Source organism: Falco naumanni, chromosome 4, assembly GCF_017639655.2.
Source record: "Falco naumanni isolate bFalNau1 chromosome 4, bFalNau1.pat, whole genome shotgun sequence".
In the NCBI taxonomy this organism is placed as follows: Eukaryota; Metazoa; Chordata; class Aves; order Falconiformes; family Falconidae; genus Falco; species Falco naumanni.
The window spans coordinates 113166006-113185444 of NC_054057.1; the positions used below are offsets into that span (position 1 = coordinate 113166006).

The 19439-nt window shown below is 54.8% G+C and overlaps 1 protein-coding gene across 3 annotated transcripts in view; it reads left to right on the forward strand.

Moving 5' to 3' along the window:
- CACNA2D2 (calcium voltage-gated channel auxiliary subunit alpha2delta 2) overlaps positions 1-19439 on the forward strand; it is a 223471-nt gene that overhangs the window by 181147 nt on the left and 22885 nt on the right. For all 3 annotated transcript variants that reach the window (XM_040592243.1, XM_040592245.1, XM_040592244.1), the window contains exons 5-7: positions 8017-8061; positions 15179-15323; positions 19205-19336. In XM_040592243.1, coding sequence (XP_040448177.1) covers positions 8017-8061; positions 15179-15323; positions 19205-19336 — 322 coding nt within the window. The remainder of the gene's footprint in view (positions 1-8016; positions 8062-15178; positions 15324-19204; positions 19337-19439) is intronic.

Below are 19439 nucleotides of genomic sequence, written 5' to 3' on the forward strand. Positions count from 1 at the left end.
CATGCACCAGCCATGGTGGCCTTTCTGAAGGGGCTGAGTTCGACCTCCCACCTCAGGGGGCTTTGCAGAGTTGCCTCCATTGCCAAAACACTCCCCCCTGCCCCATGCTGCCCTGCCCCATCCCTGCCCCTTTTCCTCACCCTGGCCATGTCAAGCAGGAGCTGTATCCCCACATGTCCTCAGAACTCCCCTGGACAGTGGAGTGCTTCCTTGGCCAAAAGCAGTCTTGGCCCCAAGGGCACCCATGCAGTGGCACCTGGGGGACCCGTCATGTTGTCCCTCCAGCTCGTTTCACCCCAGGGCTGGATGGCAGCTCGGGGTGGCATGGTGGGCAGGGATGGGGCTTGGTGGGGCAGGCTGCAGTGTGGGGTCATTGTACCACCCTGGTGATTTAGAGGAGGGAGAGGCTATGCCATTCCCCTCCTGCATAGCAAGAGTCTCTCAGGGATGCACATTCACCCACCGGTAAAGCCTGGCAAAGCCCCAGAAAGGCAAAAGCTGGGTCTCATTGCTACAGGGCAGACTCCCACCATAGGACTCTGCAGCCACTGGCACTGGTATGATAAGGGACCCCAAAAAGCTCCCAGTTTGCAGTGGCCTGGCCAACCATTTTTCCCACTGAGAAGCTTCTGGCCTCTGGGCTTGCATCCAGGGCTCTGCAGGGGGTCCACCAGGACAGGCTGGCTCCACTTTGTGCAGAGCCGCAGGGCACATCAGGGCTGTCCCCCTGTTCTGGATGTCCCCAACCCTGTTCCCTGTGCAGACCATCCCCAGCAGCAGATGGAGTACCAGGGCTGCAACCCCCACCACAGCGCTGTTTGCTAGGTTTCCATCCTTTGCTTGCCACCCTGCTCAGGCAAGAGATCTGCAAAATGTACCTACAAAAATGCTGGAAGGTCATGTTGAGTTTTTTGCTGCCATCCTTTGTATCCGTCCTCGCTGACAAGCTGCCATGCTGCCCATTGGGCATCCCAGCCAGCTTCATGTTGTCCCAGCTCCTCTCCACCCACGCGCTCCACTTTCCTCCAGGTTTTTCCAGTGCCTTAGGTTCCTTTCCAGACCTTCAGTCCCATCCCAGCACAATCAGCAGGGTCTCAGGTGTCCTGCACCCCCACAGCATGTGGGAGCAGGGGTTGTGCTGACCCAGGGGACAATGTTGAAGGCGCAGGTCTGCGCTGCGAGTCGCAAAACGCATCCCAGGGCATCGTCATCACTGCATGTCAGTCTGCCAGAGCTGCCAGAGCTATTTGTCCCTTTAAGGGAAACTCTGACGCTGCAGAGATCCATCCCCGCATTTATGTGTGCTTGCCAGGATTATATAAATTGCCTTTAAAAGTTGACTTCTTTATAAGCCATTTTCTGCTTCATAAAATGTTTATTACTGTTGTTTTTCTCCCAGTTCTTCTTCCTCACTGCATTTTCTGTCACTACAGTGGGAAGCTCCCCTCTACCTCTGCCTGATGCCCTCCTGCCTCCCACCTCTCATCATCTTTTGGGTTCTGGAAAGTGCCATTTGAAGGGTCAGAGCCTAGGAGGCCCTTTCTCCTTGGAAAAGAAAAATAGCTATACAATGAGCTGTGATGTAAGAGCTGCTGGGGACAGAGTTTAACTGCTGGGCACAACATGGGTGGTTTTGGGGTGCGGGGGCATGCGTGGAAGTGGCAGAGGGAGCACGGGTGCCCGGAAGCCCCACGCTGCTGCCTCCATCCATAACCCCCGCCTGCAAGCACACAAGCAAATAACAAAGCCCAGATAATTTCAAGCTCCATTAGAAATGAAACTCCAGGGAAAACGGGATTGCGGTTTGCCAAATGGGGAAGGACAGGAGGAATAACAGAGATTGCACTTCCAGACACCCAAGAAAGGTGAGGGATAAAGCAGAGAGACATGGCGGCATGGCTGGATGCCCCTCCACAGCTGTACAGCCCAGGATGCAGCATCTGTCTGGGCATCCCAACCAGCTGCTCCATCTGGCACCGCCACAGTCCACCCAGCACGTGTCTGCAGTGGGAGCGGCAGCCGCACCATGCCATGCGTGGGTGCTGGTGACTGTTCCTGTGGGTTTGCCACAGCGATGCAGGCAAGGCTTTGTGTTCAAAGCAGCATTAGAAAGGTAAACGCCAGGTCCTTATCCTCCTTTCATTTTTCTCCTCCTTTAATTACAGATCCTACTTATCAGCCAAGAACAGAAAGATCGTCGCTGTAACCTTGCACTTGCCCTTGTAGAAGGTTTACCTAAAAAGTTAGAAAATAAAATCAAATACTCTAATTTGCAGTCGTCTTGCCATTTCAAACACAGTTTTCATTACAGCACAGAAAGTGCATTGAAGCTGTGTTTATAACCCCCTTTTAGATAACAAATCACATTTTCTTTTGGCTGGTGAGTGTGTAGAATTGATATTATTTTTTTTTTTTCAGTTTAATGGGTTTGTGTGTTCAGGAATGATCTCCATCAACTGAGAGTCTTTATTGTGTTTGATATAATGTCAGCTTTCATTACGCTCGGAGAATTACTGTGTTAAAGCACCAAGCTTGCTGTAGAGCTGTTCTGGCCGAAAAGGAGAAGAAAATCATTCACAAAAATCCCCATGTCAGTGCTATTCCATCTTAGAGCTAAGGATGGGGCTTGAAGGGGGTTCCCATCGCCCCCTGCTCTGCAAGACAGCCAGGCCACCCATGGCAGCCCCATGGGTGCGAGGGTTCGGTGTGAGGGCTGCCGGCTTTCCTGCCAGTGCTCCCATCCCATCCCATCCCATCCCATCCCATCCCATCCCATCCCATCCCATCCCATCCCATCCCATCCAGTCACCAGCAGGGTGTCCTCAGCACCCGCCAGCTCTGTGTGTGTACTGGCATCCCTGCAGTACCCGGGTGCAGCAGAGGGGAGAGGCAGTTGCATCTTGTTTGAGACAGCCTCAAAGGAGCAGGAGCAGACAGGAGACGCCATGTAGAGAAGAATAGCTGGCGAGGCATGATCAGATAAAACATCTTCTCAGGGAGATGAAAAAACTGTTGACGGGTCACTTAAATATTTCCCCAGCTCTGTCAGAGAAGCAGAGGGAGGAAATTGCTTTTAAAAAAAAAGATGCCAAGGCAGATTATGATGACTGTTTCCACCTGTCCTGGGTAATGCGTACAGCCTCTGCTGCTGGGTAGGATGCGAGGGGACCCGCCTGGCAAGGGCTGCAGGAGGGGCATGGTCCCCGCTGGGCTGGGCTGAGTCCACCCGGCAGCCTGCGGTGTCTGGGGCTAACCACGAGTATTTTCCTCTTCCCAGGGACCAGGGAAGGATTCATCATGATGCATATGGACAAAGTTATCTCTAGCCCAGTGGAAATAAAAGGTTCAGCCCTACTAGCCACTGCCAGAGTTTTTTTTATGATGCCCAGAGGCGTGGCTGTGGTTGCAGGTAGGAATTTCTCCCAGGGATTCATGCAGTCCCTTTGGGAGCCTGTTCCGGGCCATAGCCCTCACACTGCCCTGTGGCAGCTGTTGCAGAAACGCTTTCTTGGACTTGTTACGCAGCCAAGAAGGCTGCTGTGCTTGTGCCAAGGCTGGGAGACCCTGGGGTGAGCACTCACCTGGCTGAGGCCTCCAGCCCCAGCTGCCAACTAGGGTAAACTGGCTGGCACAGACCCGTCCCCAGGCACAGCCATCAGATGGTCCCATATCACTCTTCCCGACATGGATGGGCTTGGCAGGGGGTGACGCTGCAGTGGAAACATTCTGTGTCCCCCTGCTCACCACCTACTGCCACCCAGCCTTAATGCAGTCACAAGGCTGCAGGTGCTGCAGGTGCAGTAGGAGCTGCAGGAGCTGCGTGACACACTGCAGGCAATCTTCCATATGAAAGGTGCAACTATAAGCAAAAATTGTTGCTATTTTTGTGTGCTTAATAGTTTGGAGACACAAAGAACTCCCTAAATATTAACTGCCCTTTGTAAGTGCTGATGGCAAAGGAAAGACGGGCTTATGAGCACAGCAACCAGTGCGGTGGGGTCATGCTGGCTCCTGCTTGCTCTCCCAAACTGCTGAGTTGCCCATGGGTCTGAGCAGGCACAGATCCCCATCACCTGCCTTGTCCCTACATCAGAATGCCGTGGGCTGGGACGCTGACTGTGCCACAGACCCCATCCAGTGGCTGGGAAACAGGCAGGTGCCAGCCTGGGATCCATCTTGTCTTTTCCTGCCGCCCTCCAAGTTCCTCCTAACTGTCTGGAAGGTAAACTGCTGCAGGATTTGGCTCTTCCAAAGCAAATTAAATCTTGAAAGAGATTTCCTGACCGCAGGGATCACCTGTGCCACTTGAAGAAATGAAACCTGCAGCCGGAGGGCTGAGATGAACCAAAATAAATGCAGTGGAGCAGGAGCTACCTGCGAAATCACTCCCAGGAGCCGCAGCATCCCCAGGGCATGCAGTCGGCAGGGTGACCCTTACAAGATGACGGCAAGCAATCCTTCCAAGGACAACACATCTGCAGGAGAAGGATTAGCCAGCTCAGATGATCTTACAGAAAAGCTATACAGGGGGAGAGTGAGCCGTGTCACCTCTGCTGTGTCCCTGCTGGCAGTGTGCTCCAGCTGGACAGGCTGGAGCCAGGGGCTGAGGTGCCACCAGCAGCTCCTTCCCAGGCCTTTTCAGGGCAGTGGCAGCTGTGTGCATGATGTGGTTTGATTGCTACCTTGTTAGACTGCTGACCTGGGGGTTTGGGCCAGCACCCCCCTGTCCTGATATTGATGATCTTCAGTGAGAGAGCAGAGCACTGACCTTTCTAGCAGTATTTTTAGTCACTGTAATTGTTTTAGGCAAAAAAAGACATATTTGAGTGCTTTTGGAGAAGGCTGGGGCAGGGGGGAGTGCGCCTCACCACCTACCTGAGACCCCCGCCATGCCCCTCCTTGTCATGGGCTTTGGCTCAACCCTGGTCTGCCAGCACGTGGCCAGGGAGCACCGGTGCCAAAGCAGGGTCCTCCCTTGAGCTGCTGGCAAGGCTCCAGCTTGCAGCTTTGCAGAAGTTCACAGCCTGATTTCGTTCATTAGCTTATTGCTCAGCATTTTGGTGTAAAATCAGCAAAGGAGGGGAGCCCTGGGCTGTGAGGGAGGGTTCAAGGGGACAGGCAGGACCTAGGGTCCCTGGGGAGGCTCTGGCACCCAGCATCCCTGGAGCCCCATCTGAAAGCTCCCACCTGGTCCAAGCCCTTGGCTGGGGGCTGCCCAGTGAACCCAAACCACAAGGATTTGGTACAGGCACAATGGTTGCTCAGTGGCTTTGCCAGAGAAACCTGGGCAATAGCTTCAGCGGCATTTGCAGATTACTTTGCCTTTGCACTTAACTCCCAAGGTTGTTTTCCCCCTGCCTTGCAGTGAGGGTTTAGGAGGCTGAAATAACCCCATGCTCACCAGCTAGTGACACAGTGCTTGCAGTGCCATTACGCAGATGCCGTTTGGCAATTATGATGCAAGAAAATTGGCAGTGGTTAACACGTCATCAAGGAGCAGCTACTCGGCATCAGCCTCCCCTCCAGTGCAAACAGGTGAGCCCTTTTGGCGGGCTCGTTTGCAAGAGGTAGGGGCAATGTTTTGCCCTGAAATCCCTCGACATCTTCACCGCTTGTTTTCTTTATTACTATTTATTCTGAAAGGCTCTAGAAATACCGGTGCTATTTACACAGACTGGGTGCTGGGTTTAACATGGACCAGAGGAGGAGGAGACAGAGAGGTTTACATGAAGAAGGCGAGTGTGTTTAAAAAACAAATACTAGGGAGAGAAAATTGTAGGACCCCATGTCATCTCCTGAGAGACCCCTGGCATCTCTAGACTGTCTCCGATGGCTCTGTCTCTCCTTTCTGGAATAAATTCACCAGCTCCACCAGCCTCTGCTGGGGTTGTCAGGGCTTGGTGCTTAGGTTTAGCAGCAGACTTGGCACTGCTGGGTTAATGGTTGCACTTGATGATCTTGAAGGTCTTTTCCAACTTAAATGATTCTACGAAAAAGTGCATGGCAAGGGCTCTTGATCCCTAAGGAAACTAGTGGGAGAGATGTCCTTCCAGGGTGTCTGCTCCCAGTGCTGTGTCATGCCGTGGGAGCGCTGGTGTGAGTAAAAGTAGGACCAGGGGACCAGCTCTCCTCCCCACGCATTACCTCCTCCTGCCTTCTCACCCACTGCGGGAGCAGGGCCACTGCCTGATGGAGGGGATTTGAGCTTTATGGGGAAGCCGATGGAAGACAAAATGAATAACAAAGCACCTTCTGGATGGCTGTTATTAGTCACACTCACTTCTGATTAAAGATCATTAAACATGAAATTAGCTCATTTGTGTTACGGGTCTCCCAGGGGTTCCTTTAATTAGGAAGTGCAGATGGCCACAGACCTGGGGAGACAGCAGTGCCGGCAAGGGGCAGGGGTGTGCACGGGGCCGGGAGCAGCACAGGGAGGGCACCTAAAGAGAAATTAATCTTTTTTCCCCTTTTCTTGTTGTTTTAAACCCCTCAGCATTTCACAACAAATCAGAGATAATTAATAAGTACATTCCCTTAATGACTAGGCTTTTTAATAGCAGAAATTGGAAGATGCTGTGTCAATTTTATTTATTATTTTTTTCAATTTCCCCTCTTGGTGCTGACTTACCACCATGATTAGAGTTGCAGAGCCTGCAGGAGGGACCATCCCCTCTGCCCAGGAGGGTGCTGAAACTGCCCTTTGCCGTCACCATCCTGGGGGAACGTCGGCTGCGCAGGCTGCTGGGATCCCCCTGCTACCGGTGCCCCTACCTTCGAAGCATCCCCACTGCAGGGGCTTTCCCACCTCTTGGTGGGCTTGTGTCATAACAGCCTGGAGAAACAGCAGCAAGCCACTCTAGGGAGCAGGTCTGTGGCTGGAGGATAATGCCAGCGAGGGGTTAGTGACTGCCAGCTCCCAGTGGGGCCAGGACAGCAGAGTGGGTGGTGCCAGTCCTAGTAATCTGTTCGGACCTGCCAGTCCCTTTCCAGGGCACAAGCCCCCAGGCGGGCTGGTCTGTGTGTCACGGTACCACCGGCCCTGGCACCAGCCCGCAGCCAGGCTGGGTGCTGCAGAGGCAGCACCAGAGTTGGAGTCAGGAGGACAGGGACACTGTGTTTTGGTTAAGGTTTTGGCTGCATTTCTGTTCTGGGTCCAGATCACTTTCCTCACTAACTAATAAAGCAGTAACCATCCCAGGGCGCTGCCTGCACAGCTGCTGACGGCTGGTTGAGTGGCAGACATGTTAGTGCGGCGACGGCTGCTGGTGCGCCTGCATCGTGCTCGCATCCCGGCACGCAGGGAAGCGTCTCCCAGTGCCCTTTAATTACCCTTTCTGATGGCACACAAAACGCTGTTGTGACAGCATTGCTGCTCTCCAGATTGCCTCTTTAGGAATTTTATCAGCTGCCTCGTGTCCTGACATGCAGGAAAGAAGAATCTGAGTGGACCTTTTTGCCTTAATAGGCTCTAAATACCCCAAATTAATGACGTGCATTTCTCCATGGGAGCGAGGACGCTCTTCTCCCTGTTCCTGCTGCGTGGGGAGGGGAGTGGAGCTTTGCCGGCTTCAGGGGCGCTGCCTGCCACACTGCCCATGCCTGGCTCTCTGCCGCTCCCGAGGTTTGCAGGAGGACCAGAGCATCCCGGGTGCAGTGACACAGTGCAACCTCACGCCCGGTGGCAGTGCAGAGGCTGCGGTAAGGCCAGTGGCACTGCTGCAGGGCTGTTTGGCTGTGGCAGAGGCTGTGCATTGCCCCGCGCTGCAGCAGCTCAGCAGCAGCCACGAGTAGAGGGAAATGTGGCAGACGGTGGCTGGTCCTTGAACAGTGGACAAGGGGGATGTGGGGTCCCAACCATGTCCCAAGGGCTGCATGGGGTGGGCAGAGTTCAGTTCCTAGTGATGTGGCTGCCAGCAGCATGATGGAGGTGCTGAGGGGATGAGTAACAGGGGAGACCCCTCTGCTGTCCCCATCCCTGCTAAGCACTAACTCCACTCTCCCTCTTCTCTGCAGGAGGAAGATATCGAGTACTACGACTCCAAGGCCGACACCGAATACGTGAGTACTATCCCTGCTGCAACACTGGCACGCTCAACACCCCAGTCTGGCGCTGAGTCCCTTGGTGGGGCAGTCCCAGCACTGTACCAGCAGGGCATAGCACAGCATTTGTTACAGCCGGCATAACAAGACTCTGTCTGCGGTGGGCAGCAAACGCCCAGTGCGCAGCCATGCCCCCCAAGCCAAGCCATGGTGGCATGTTGGCCAGCACCAGGGCCAGCAGCAGGCAGGTGGGCATGTTGCTCCACCGCCTGCAAAAGTTTCTAAAATTAAAGCTGGCATTGAAATTCAAATGAAGAGCAAACCTTTAATTAGAGACTGAATTTAATTCTCTGCCCCCCTCCTGGCACAGCCGTCCTGTGATTTCTGGCAATCAGTGCTTTAACTACAGACCCGACAGCTCCGCTCTCCCAGCTCTCTCAGGGGAGCTGGCATTTGCCGGCTGTTCCACACAGCAATGGTGGTGGCACTCAGGTGCCACACCACAGGCACAGGATGCTCCGCCGGCAGTGGCTGCTGCCCCACAACACCCTGCTGCGCTGGCAGGTGATGGGTCACCTGGCTCCTATGTTGTGCCGTGCTGTGGGATCCTTCCAAAACAGGGGCTCACTGGGTCAGTGATGCTCTTGGTGTGGGGTCGTGGGGGAGCAGCTGTGCCACTGTGTCCTTGGAGCTGGCTGGGAGCCCCAAGCAGAGCAGGGTGGGGGCTTGGGGGCAGCCCCAGCCAGTGCCAGTACCCCGGGACTGGTCCTTGCCCCAAGGCGGAGCCAGCAGCAGATGTGCCATCCGGGGTCAGTGCTACAGTGGGAGGGGAGGAGTGGCAGCACATGGCATTGGCAGCAAACCACCTGCAAACCACATGGCCTTGTCTCGAAATAATACTTGGGTGACCCCACGAGCCTTCAGAAGGCCCCATGCAGAAGGGAGGGGAGGATCTGGGCTTGATGGGGTCCCACCAGCTTGGGTGACATGCCCTGCACCGAGCTCCAGCTCTCCTCTCACCCCGCCTTGGAGGTGGTGGCCAGAGCGGACGAGGGGCAGGCTGGAATGGAGGATGGCTGCCTTCAAAGCAGAGCTATTGACAAACTGCCCGTGCCATTGTCCCCAGGCGGTGACAGCAGGAGGGCTCCTTGGCAGGGAAAGCAAGTCAGGGAGAGTCTGGGAGATAGGATGGAGAGGTCGGGCAGATGCTGTGGCTGAAGGGGAGGGCACTTGCTCTCCCAAGCAGGTCTCCCTGCTCATTTGAAGCCATGGATATCTCCTGTCCCTCCCCAGCCCAGGGCGAGCTGCCAAAGCAGGGAGGATCCTGCTCTCCATGGCTGCTCTGGAGAGGACAGAGCTAATGGGCTTAAAATGCATTAAAGCGGATCTTGGATAGAAGTGGAGGAAAAACTGGCTGGCAGTTGACGCAGGAGGAGGCAGCCTGGGGAGCAGGGTAGCTCCCTGCCTGGAGGGCTGAGCAGCAGGACGCGTGCACCCATAAGGCTGGGCAAGGCTTTTGCCACGGAGCAGGGGACAGAAGAGCTGGAAGTCCCCATGCCTGGTGTAACCCCGACTGGTCCTGGCTGCCCACACCTAGCCAGTGTCGGCAGCGGTGATCTGAGCTGGCAGCTCTAGCTGTTAGCTTTGGGATTAGCCATTTCTGCAAGTGAAGAGAGCATCCTGGTCACGTTAGGTGGGATTATGACATGGGAGGCATCTCGACCTCAGAGCTGTGCCTGCTGAGCCCTCCTGGTGTATGGGGCACCAGGGAGGAACCATGCACCACAGCGTGGCACAGTGTCCCTGGGGACTGTGGGGCTCAGCGCCCAGCTCCCTGGTCCTTCCCCAGGGGAGGTGGTGTGTCATCGGGGAGGAACAGCCCTGCAAATCTGTCATCAGCCACACTGACTTCAGTCCTCCTCTGGTGAAATATCAAGCAAAATTGGGAGTGTCCTGTTGCAGAGCCTTGTGGATTTGGCAGGGAGGGCGCATCCCTATCGATGCTGCTTGCTTGTGAAATCCAAGCAAATTTAATTCCAGCAAAAATAATGGAGATAAAAGAAGGTGATACTGAAATAAAAAAGGAGAGAGATGATATCAGAAGGTCTAAATGGAACTAAATAGTGCTCTTTCCATCTTTTCTTTATTTAGCTTCAATTTTTATATTTAAATTGAGCAGGATCTAGCTGAAATTGAGTTAGTTCTGATGGACAATGCCTATTCAACATAACTGGGGCCTATTCACAAGGCTTACATCAGCTTTAACTACAGTGTGAAAGAAATGAGCTTCCTATTCATTTTGCTTGCACCTCAGCTCCGCTATCTTCCTAAACAGATTTTGGATTTCCAAGTGTTTTTTAACAAATGGGAACATTAGAAAATTTTTCCTGCAGGTCCCCGAGGCTCTCAAAATGTTGGCAGAAATGGAGCTTTCACCTTTCTCTGCTAGCAAGGGCTGTGGGGTTTATCCAGGGAGAAGCATTCAAACTAGCAGATGCTACTGGTTGGGTATCACAGGCAGAACAACACAGAAATAAAGTGATTTTCCATTTTAGTATTGCATTGATGGCAGGGGATGATGCTTAAGTCACAGCTGAAGCCAAAATCCCTTGGGACATACCATTCTCCAGTGGAAAGCAGCACAGCTCCATGAAGGTATCCTCATCCCAAAGTCAGCACTCGGGCACCCACCCACTGCTGGAGGTCCCTGAGAAGGGGTGAGAGTGGAGGTGCTGCTGGCAGGCGGCTCTGTGACAGCCTTAGCACCCTCCGGGGCAGGGGGCAGCACGGTGTCGGTCCTGGCCGCCCGCTCGCTGCTCACCTGCCCGGTAGATGCAGCGAGGAGAGGGAGGAGTTAAAAAAAAGCCCCTAAATGTCAGCAGCAGATAAAGGGTGTTGGAAAATTTAATCTTCCAACTTTCTCAACTAATGTGACATTTGGATTTCCTCCTGATAAGCTATCAGCCGTAGAAGTTTCTTTCTTTTGCCTTTTTTCTTTTTTCTTTTTTCTTTTTTTTTTTTTTCCCTTCTTCTCTCCTCTGGCTGGTAATTTAAAAATAAATGGTCTAGAAAGATCTCTAAACAGTACCTTTGGCAAAGATTAAAAAAAGCGAAGGGGGATAGGGGGACAGGCTGGCGGGAGAGGCTGATTGTTATTTATAACCTGGGCTGCTGTAAAAGCAGGAATGTGGCTGGAGAACACGCCGTCTCCCTCCCTGGCATTAAATTACCGCATTTCAGGAAAAGCTGAGAGATTTAAGAAGAAAGGCCCTTTTGCATGGGCCTGGAGTTTCTCAGCCATGTGCTGGGGCATTATATTTGTATGCATTATTAGCAGTAATCATGATGTGTTGATAGGAGTGTTTTGCTGGTTTTTCTGGACTTAGCACAGATGGGTGCCCCTGGAAAATTTAAAAGGCTTTGTTGGGATCTCGGAAAGATACATCCTGCTCAGATGTGTGTGAGATGGGACGAGGGATGCAGGGTTGGTGTCGGGGTGTTGCTGGTGCTGGTGGTAGCGGGAGGAGCAGCACAAGGGAGGGCTTCTTTGGAGCTGCAACACCCCAGCCAGCATCCCAGAGCAGCTGCCTGCACCACTAGCCAGACCAGCCCTGCATTTTTCATCGGTGCTGCCATTGGAGCCGTCATCATTAGCTGTGATGGCTCGTTCCCATGGAGATGAGCAATGAACGGGGCTGTCTGCATCCGCAGGAGCTGCCTGGCCGAGGCATCGCTGCTGTGCCAGGTCACATCCCCAGCTCCATCTGCAGCTCCAAACTCCACCACTGGCGGGACCCCCCTGATAGTCCTTGTGCCCGTGGGCTGCCTGGCTCTCCTCAGCCAGCACTAGCCTGGATGTGATGGAAGGCAGGTACTTGCTGTGAGCATGGCAGCCTCCAATGAATCTGTTGTGTGGTGCTACTGGTGCTCATTGGGTGTTGGGGCATCTCTGGGTTTTACACCCTGTCCGATATTTTGGGAGACTGGAGAGAGAATATTGTGACTGGCAGCCCAGCTGCTAAAGCACTGGAGATGGCAAAATCTCTCGGCGCCTGATAACTTCTTGCTGAAGCAATAAATACGTATAATATTGATATATTGCCAAGGAGTCAATTTCTAATGGTGTGTAGCAAATAATATATTCAAACTGTAGCATCTATTTGTGTTATGTTGTACATATTGTAACAGATAAATAGAAGTTTCCAAGTTCTTTTGAAATGTAATGATGAGAAATGCTGCAAAATCTGCCTGAGGGCCTGCCGAGATGCTCATGGTTTAACGGGTGTAAATCCAGGAGAACTTGAATCATCTTCTCCTTTACTCTAATATAAATTTAATGCAGAGTTTCTTCCTCCAGCTTTCCCAAGGTGGCTCTTTGTAGCCGCAGCCTAGCACTGAGATGCTCCCATCCCTGCCTGGGCTGGTAACAGCTTTGACTGCCTTCACCTGGGTGGAAATGACACCATTTCAGGTGCCCAAATCAACCTGGCTTAAACAGGAATAACTTGGTTGAGGTCAGGAGATTTATAGATAAAGGATAAACGCAGCTTGAATAACATCAGCTCTTTCCACGGGTCTCTTTGCTGTATAGGTGTCAGTGATGCATGAAGTGTCCTACGTATATATAGCTGTATATTTGTCTCCGAGATCTATACATATGCTTCTTTACAGCTACATGAATGAGAGCAGCCAGACAGCGCCGAACCTGGCAGAATACAAATTAGCCCCTCAGAAGTGGGTGATATAACAGAATAATGATAAACAGAAGAGTGGTAATTATATACAGTAGTTCCAGCTCCGGTAAAGTGGAGAATAACCATGCAGCCTGGGAGAAATAGGGAGGGTTGGATTTTCCTGGCTGCTGGGGGTGGCAGGGGCAGTGGATGGGCTGGACCCTGGGAGGATGCCCTGCCAATTTGAGGTGCGGAGGGATGGGGAGGTGTCGTCAGGACTTTGCTGGACTAAGAAAAAAAAAAAGGTTTTAGTGTCAAAGCAGAGGTTTTGGTGCTACAGATGCCCTCAGGGCCACGGTTTTATCCCATCTAAAGCCTGTTTTCAGCAGGCATCTCTAAATCACTGTCTGGTGCTTGGTGAAGCTGGCAGGGGCAAACTGTGTGGTGCTTTCCCCCAGAGACTTGAGCCCCAAATTGATGGCAGGCTCGGGGCTGGGGCTGCTCTCCAGCTAGCCCATGGCCCAGCATACAGCCAGGGTGCCAGCTCTGCTGCAGCATCACGGCTTTGCAGGGGGGCCAGCAGTCAGTTTTGTGCCTTTTCTCCAGATTTACCTGAAATTGAGAGCATAATCTGATTTTGATGGTGGTGACATGGCTCAGGGGAGGTGGGGACAGTCTCTGCCCACCTCCCACTCAGCTACTGCAGCTGTAATTGAGTTCAGCATCTTTCTGGGTGGCTGGAGCCCCTGTGCCAGGATCAGCTTGGTGACGTGGTTGCACTTGCAATCCACCAGCTGGAATTAAAGCCCAAACCTTGCATATGAATCCTGTTATTCTCCCGAACTGTGGCGAATGGTTTGGCCACTCTTCGCAATGTCAGGGGAATGTCACTGCCTCAGTGGCCGGCCAGAGCTGGCACAGGGGAGGTGGCATCTCTCTGCATCATCTGCAACGGGGAAACAGGGAGGAGGCCAGGATGGGTGTTAAATGACCTTCGTAGTTTATTTCCCAAACACATAATTTTCCTTTAAATATATGGCTTTTCCCATGAGAAATTCAGACCTTTTGTCCCCTGGGTTTTGTTGAGAGGAGCCTGGCCAGTGGGAGAGCTGCTCACGCTGGGCCACCAGGACAGTGGGATGGGACAGTCCCCTACCCCTTGTCCCCACTGGTGCTGGGGTGCTTTGCTGCAGGACAGCGTGGGGCAGCCATCCCTGGCACAGTACCACACAAGCTCTCCCTGGAGCTGCTCACGCTTCCAGTCACGTCTGCTGTCATTTCTGCGGGGCTGATCTCTGCTACCGCAATCAGATGGCCTTACACGGGCACCGAGATAGGCACTTTGCTCAGGAAGGAGGCACAAGGGGGGGGGGGGGGTTTGGCACTGAGCTGCTTCACGAGGGGAATTCATTCCCTTGCCAGGCAGCAGAATCCACTCCTGTGCTGCTGCGCCCACCCCTGCCCCTTTTGCTCCTGCAGCCAGGGCCAGGGGAAGGTGGCTGGAGCCATCCTGTACCCCAGCTTGGGCTTGGCATGTCTCTGCCCCTGTGTTGCCTGTCCCTGCCCACAGACAGAGCAGGTAGCTCTGCAGCTCTGCCCCACTGCAGCAGGGATGTAGCTCTGAAGGCATGGAAGGGCAGGTGCTGCAGCATCCTCCCCTACCTCCTGCCCATCCCGAGCATCTCCCATCCGGCTGCACACAGCCTTCCCCAGCCACTGTGCTTGTGGGCTGGGATACAGCAGCTCTGATTCAGCACCTTCTCCTGGGTTTCTTTGCTCCCAGCAGGATGGCGGAGGTGATTTCCCCAGCTCTGTAGCGAGGCCACCCCCTTTCTCCCTCTTCCCTGCATGGCCCTGCAGCTCAGCTCTGCCCCTGTCCCCCCCTCTAGCCACCCAGCCGTTCTGCCTGCACCAGCACAGCCCTGCCCTGCCTTTCCGGAGGGGTTTCACCCGCAGTGCCATGCTGGCAGCAGGGCCCTGGGAAGGTTGAGGAGGGCTGGGAAGGCGAAGGAGGACATTTGAGCACCAGCAGTGGGGAATTCGCCGTCTCTTCACCATAATTAAATATTGTTTGCATTGCTTATTGACAGAGCACTAAGCTGCACTCCGTTTTAATTTGTTCTTTGATAGTTGCCTTTTGCTGCTAATTGATTTTCAAGGCTTTTTTGTTTTGTTTTGGTTTGGTTTGGTTTGGTTTTTTTGTCTGACTTAATACCTGTCATGCTACCAAAGTCGGAGAGGCAAGGCTAACCGGCACCCACCTTTGTGCCCACCTGCTCCCAGCAGCCACTCCTGTGTGCCACCAGTACTGGCATGGGCTGCGGGCCAAATCTGTCATGAGAGCCAGCATGGCTGGTCTTTGCAGGGGGGACGTTTGGTGATGGGCTTTGGGTGGTGGTGTTCCCAGCATGTGTCCAGGGCTGGCACCCCGGGTGACCACATGTGCTCTGCTCCTTCTCTAGGATGATCCCGAAGGAGAAGAGTTCGAGAGGGAGAAGTCTAGCTCCAACTCCTTGAAGCTGGAGTTCACGGATGACCCCAACTTCAAGACCAAGGTTAACTATTCGTACGCTGCTGTGCAGATCCCCACGGACATCTACAAAGGCTGTGAGTGCTGCTCCTCACCCGCTCCACTCTGCTCTGTGCTGCCTGGCCGGGCTCAGCCTCCACCTCTCCTGCTCAGGGTGCCACAGCCCCAGGGACTGTCACCCCAGGGTGCCACAGCTGGGGCTGGGGGCTGGGGCAAGCTGGCTTCCAGCCAGGTGGACACTGGGAAGAGGCAGAGTCACTGTGTCAGAACAGAGGTGACAATGTGTTCCTCCCCAGGGACACTCAAGAGCATGGGATGGGCCACGGAGGCAAATCAGAGGTTAGGGCTTATTAGGAAGGGGTGGAGAGAGGAAAGGAGAAATTGTAATTATGGCAAAGGATAGAGCTTGTGCCCACCCGTCTGTGATCCCTCCCTGTACAAGAGCTCAGCAGAACTTGAGAAGCTTCAGAGCAGGCGCTGGAGCCAGGCAGAGGGATGGAGCCCCTCTGTGCGTGAACAGTTACAGCAGCAGCAACTCCAAACTCGTCGGAGGGAGCGAGAGGGGCTGTGCAGTGGGAGAGGGCGAAGCAGGCATGCTTCGTCACTGGCTTTGGGCTGCCTGAGGCTGAGGTTATTAAAAGGGAGAAAAAGCAACTGAAATCCTTCAGGAACGCAACAGAGGGTGACTGCAGGATAGTGAGATGCTGCCCTGGGCAGACCCCGGTGCCAGGAGCACACAGGGGGTATCAGCCCCATGGCCATGCCACTGCCAGAGGGCACAGGCTGCTCCAGAAAGGGGGACCGGGTTGGCTGGCCAGCCTGGGAGCAGGCAGGGAAGGATGGATGTGCGGATGGGATAGGACACACCACACCAGCTTTAAGTCCCTGCTGGGAAGCGACACAGTCCCTGAGCTTCCAGAGCTCTCTCTGGCCTCACTCTGGCACGTGGTGACAGTCGGTCTCCATTTCCCTCTAGTGGCTGCTCTGCACCGAGCTGGGGACCACTCCCAGCCGGAGATCATCCTCAAGCACCCGCAGGCCGCATCCTGTGCCCTGACCCTGCTGTTGGAGGGCACCCCTCATCTCCCTGTACCCACACCCCAGTGTTTCGGTGGCACTTGCCGAGGGCTCCCAGCTGGTCACAGCAGTGACTGGGTCCGAGCTCACATCCCTGCCCCAAGCGGCATTTTCCTGGTACATGGGCTTGTTACCGGCACGGCTGTGCTCACAGCTGCATCAGTGCAACGATTTCACCACGGCAGCAGCAGTGGATTAGAAATTTGCAATTAGTTTTATTACTCAGCTAGTGCAGGCCAGGCAGCTAATGAAGCACATCATGCAAGCAGGGTGGGCTGCGTGGGATGAAATATTCATTACTCCTCACCCCTGCTTGCCACTTGACGCCACGGCTGATGCCCTGCCACGGCCACATAAATCACCCTGCTCAGCTGTGGGACAAGAGCAAATTGGAGATTAACATGCTCCAGGGACTCACAGCCTCTCGGAGAGGGATGCTGGAGAGGGAATGGGGCAGTGGGGGGTCCCAGTGGGGGAACACCCTTCCAAATCCCAATCCTAGTGGGGAAGGGAGCTGCAGCCACAGGGATGGGCTGTGCAGGCACAGGGATCAGACCATGTCCAGCTTCCCCAGGGTGCTCCAAAAAGGCACGGTGTAGGGCAGGGTGCTTAGCTGCTGCACTCTGGAGAGCAGGTTTGGGGTGTGAACATGGGGCCATCCCTGTGCCCTCTCCTGAGGGGACACCAGCAAGCTTAGCAGAGCCATGGGTGGGGAGCGTGTCGGGGGGGGGGGCGCAGCGGAGAGGCGCTATCACTATCGCTGCCTGGCACGCTAATTAAACGACTATGGAGACACCCTCCACCGTCACCCCTCGCTACACACACAAATTACATCCTATATGTGTTTTATTTACTGTGCCATTTTTAATTAAATCTGCAATCGCTTGCTGGCAGGGCGGGGCTGGACTCACCCTGATGGGGACAGGGAGGAGATGGGGACAGGAACAGGAATGTCACCAGGAGGGGCTGGCAGCTCTGGCCTGGACTGAGGGGGACAGAAGCCATCCTGACTGTGGACACAGCCTCCCATCTGATGAGCAATAGCCCATCACTCTGTGCACAGGGAGAGGGTGGGAGCTGTTTGTGCACAGGGCAGTTATAGAGGCTGCATTCCTGCAGAAGGATAGTGTAGGGGCTGTATTCACATGCAAGGATGATATAGGGGCTGTACAGATGAGCAGGGATGGTAATAGGGGCTGTGTTCATGTGCAGGGGTGGTATAGGAGCTCTGTATGTTCACAGGGAAAGTGTAGGGGCAGCTTTCATGCACAGGGATTGTATAGGGGCTGTGTTTGCTTGCAGGGATGGTATAGAGGCTGTATTTGTTACGGGGATGATATGGGGGCTACACTCATGCTCAGGGATGCTATAGGGGCTGTGCTTCTGCTCAGAGGTGCTGTATGAGCTGTGTTTGTGCACAGAGGGCATAGGAGCTGCATTTGGCACAAGCCTGGTGTGGCTGATGGGCCCCAAGGGGCTGGGGGTGCAGGTGCTGCTGGGGCTGGAGGGGAACCTGTCAGTATTGCCCAGGGCTGCTCCAGGCAGGCAGGAGCCTGGCAGCCTGCTCACGACCCCTTCTCCCAGGAAAAACCATGTCCTATGAAAGAGCCAAACAAGAAATCATCCTAAGTGCCCAGATAACAGCACTCTGTGCGGGCACGGTGCTGAGAAATGGCTGGGGAAATATGGATGGAGTAAATCGTGATTTGAAGGGATAGCTGCCTGAGGGAAGAAGTCTTCTGCAGTGGTGCTGGGGTGGTGGGATCCAGGATTCACCCTGGGTGGAACCTGCCCATGTCCCGCCAGCACCTCAGGGCTGTGGCAAAGGCTTGAACAGGTGATGACAGTGTTTCGAGGAGACACAAGTGTGGGAGGAAGCCTTAAGAGAGCTAAATATACTCCTCAAATGTACACCAGCTCGCCTGCAGCACCGCACTGGTTGCTCCGCCCAGTGCTAAGGAGGAGGGCTGCTCCTGGGAGCTCTTGCACCCCAAAAATGCATTGAGGGTCCCCCAGCATGAGTGCTGCCAGCTGCCCACTCCTATCCACAATGGCACAGCTGGCTTCTCAGCACCACAGCCCCAGGGCTCACCGTGGGGCTCCCCTGGCCCCGGCCCAGGGCTTGGGGTACCCACAGTGTTCCAAGTGCCCCAAAGGGCACTGTGAGGACTGAGGGGTGCCACTGTCCCCAAAGCATCCTCCCTGCCGGCTGGCCAGCCCCATACCTGCCATACTGCCCCCCCCCCCCCCGCGCTCTACCAGCCGCCCCCCTTGATTAATCACAGGCTGGGGCTGCCAGCAGCTTATCTTTTGCTTTAATAGCTGAATAATTTAAAAATGCTGTTTGCCGGCATCTTAATTGCTTTTGCATCAGGTGCAGGGGCCAGCAGGAATGCAGAGCAGGGCCCGGGAGGCTCCACACAGCCCTGCGGGGGCACAACCCCTTGGTTTCCCAGCTGGTGCCTGTCCCCAGGGAATGGGGCCAGCACGGTGGTGGGAGGAGCAGGGAGTTTTGCTGGGAAGGTGGTGAGATGGCAAGGCAGCTGTCCCCAGCGGTGGCTCTCCCTGCCCCAGAGCGAGGGGATGGGGATGGAGAGCGGTTGGGGGAGTATGGCCGGGTGGCTCAGGTCTCTGAGGAGAAGGGACAGCAGGCTGGTGGTGGAGGCTGTGGGAGCAAGGGACCAGGGGGATGCAGTAGCATCTGCAAAGTTCCTGTGGGCTCCTCCATGGGAAGGGGCAAAGGGGACACACCACCTCTCCCGCCCTGCCATCGCTGTGGGGACACCGTTGGTCCCCAGCACACACACACACACCCCACCCCCCCAGCTCTGCTGCTCCCCTGCATCTGCCCACCCACCCACCCCGGCTCTGTCTCCTGCAGCCACGGTCATTCTCAACGAGCTGAACTGGACGCAGGCGCTGGAGGATGTCTTCATCGAGAACCGCAAGGAGGATCCCTCCCTGCTCTGGCAGGTGTTCGGCAGCGCCACCGGCGTCACCCGCTACTACCCCGGTGCGTGGCAGGGGCCAGCGGGGGGTGGTGACTGGTGGCTGGGGGCTAGCCAAAAGGGCATGGGGGCGAGCATCCCCCAGCGCCAGCCCTGGGGGCCACCTGG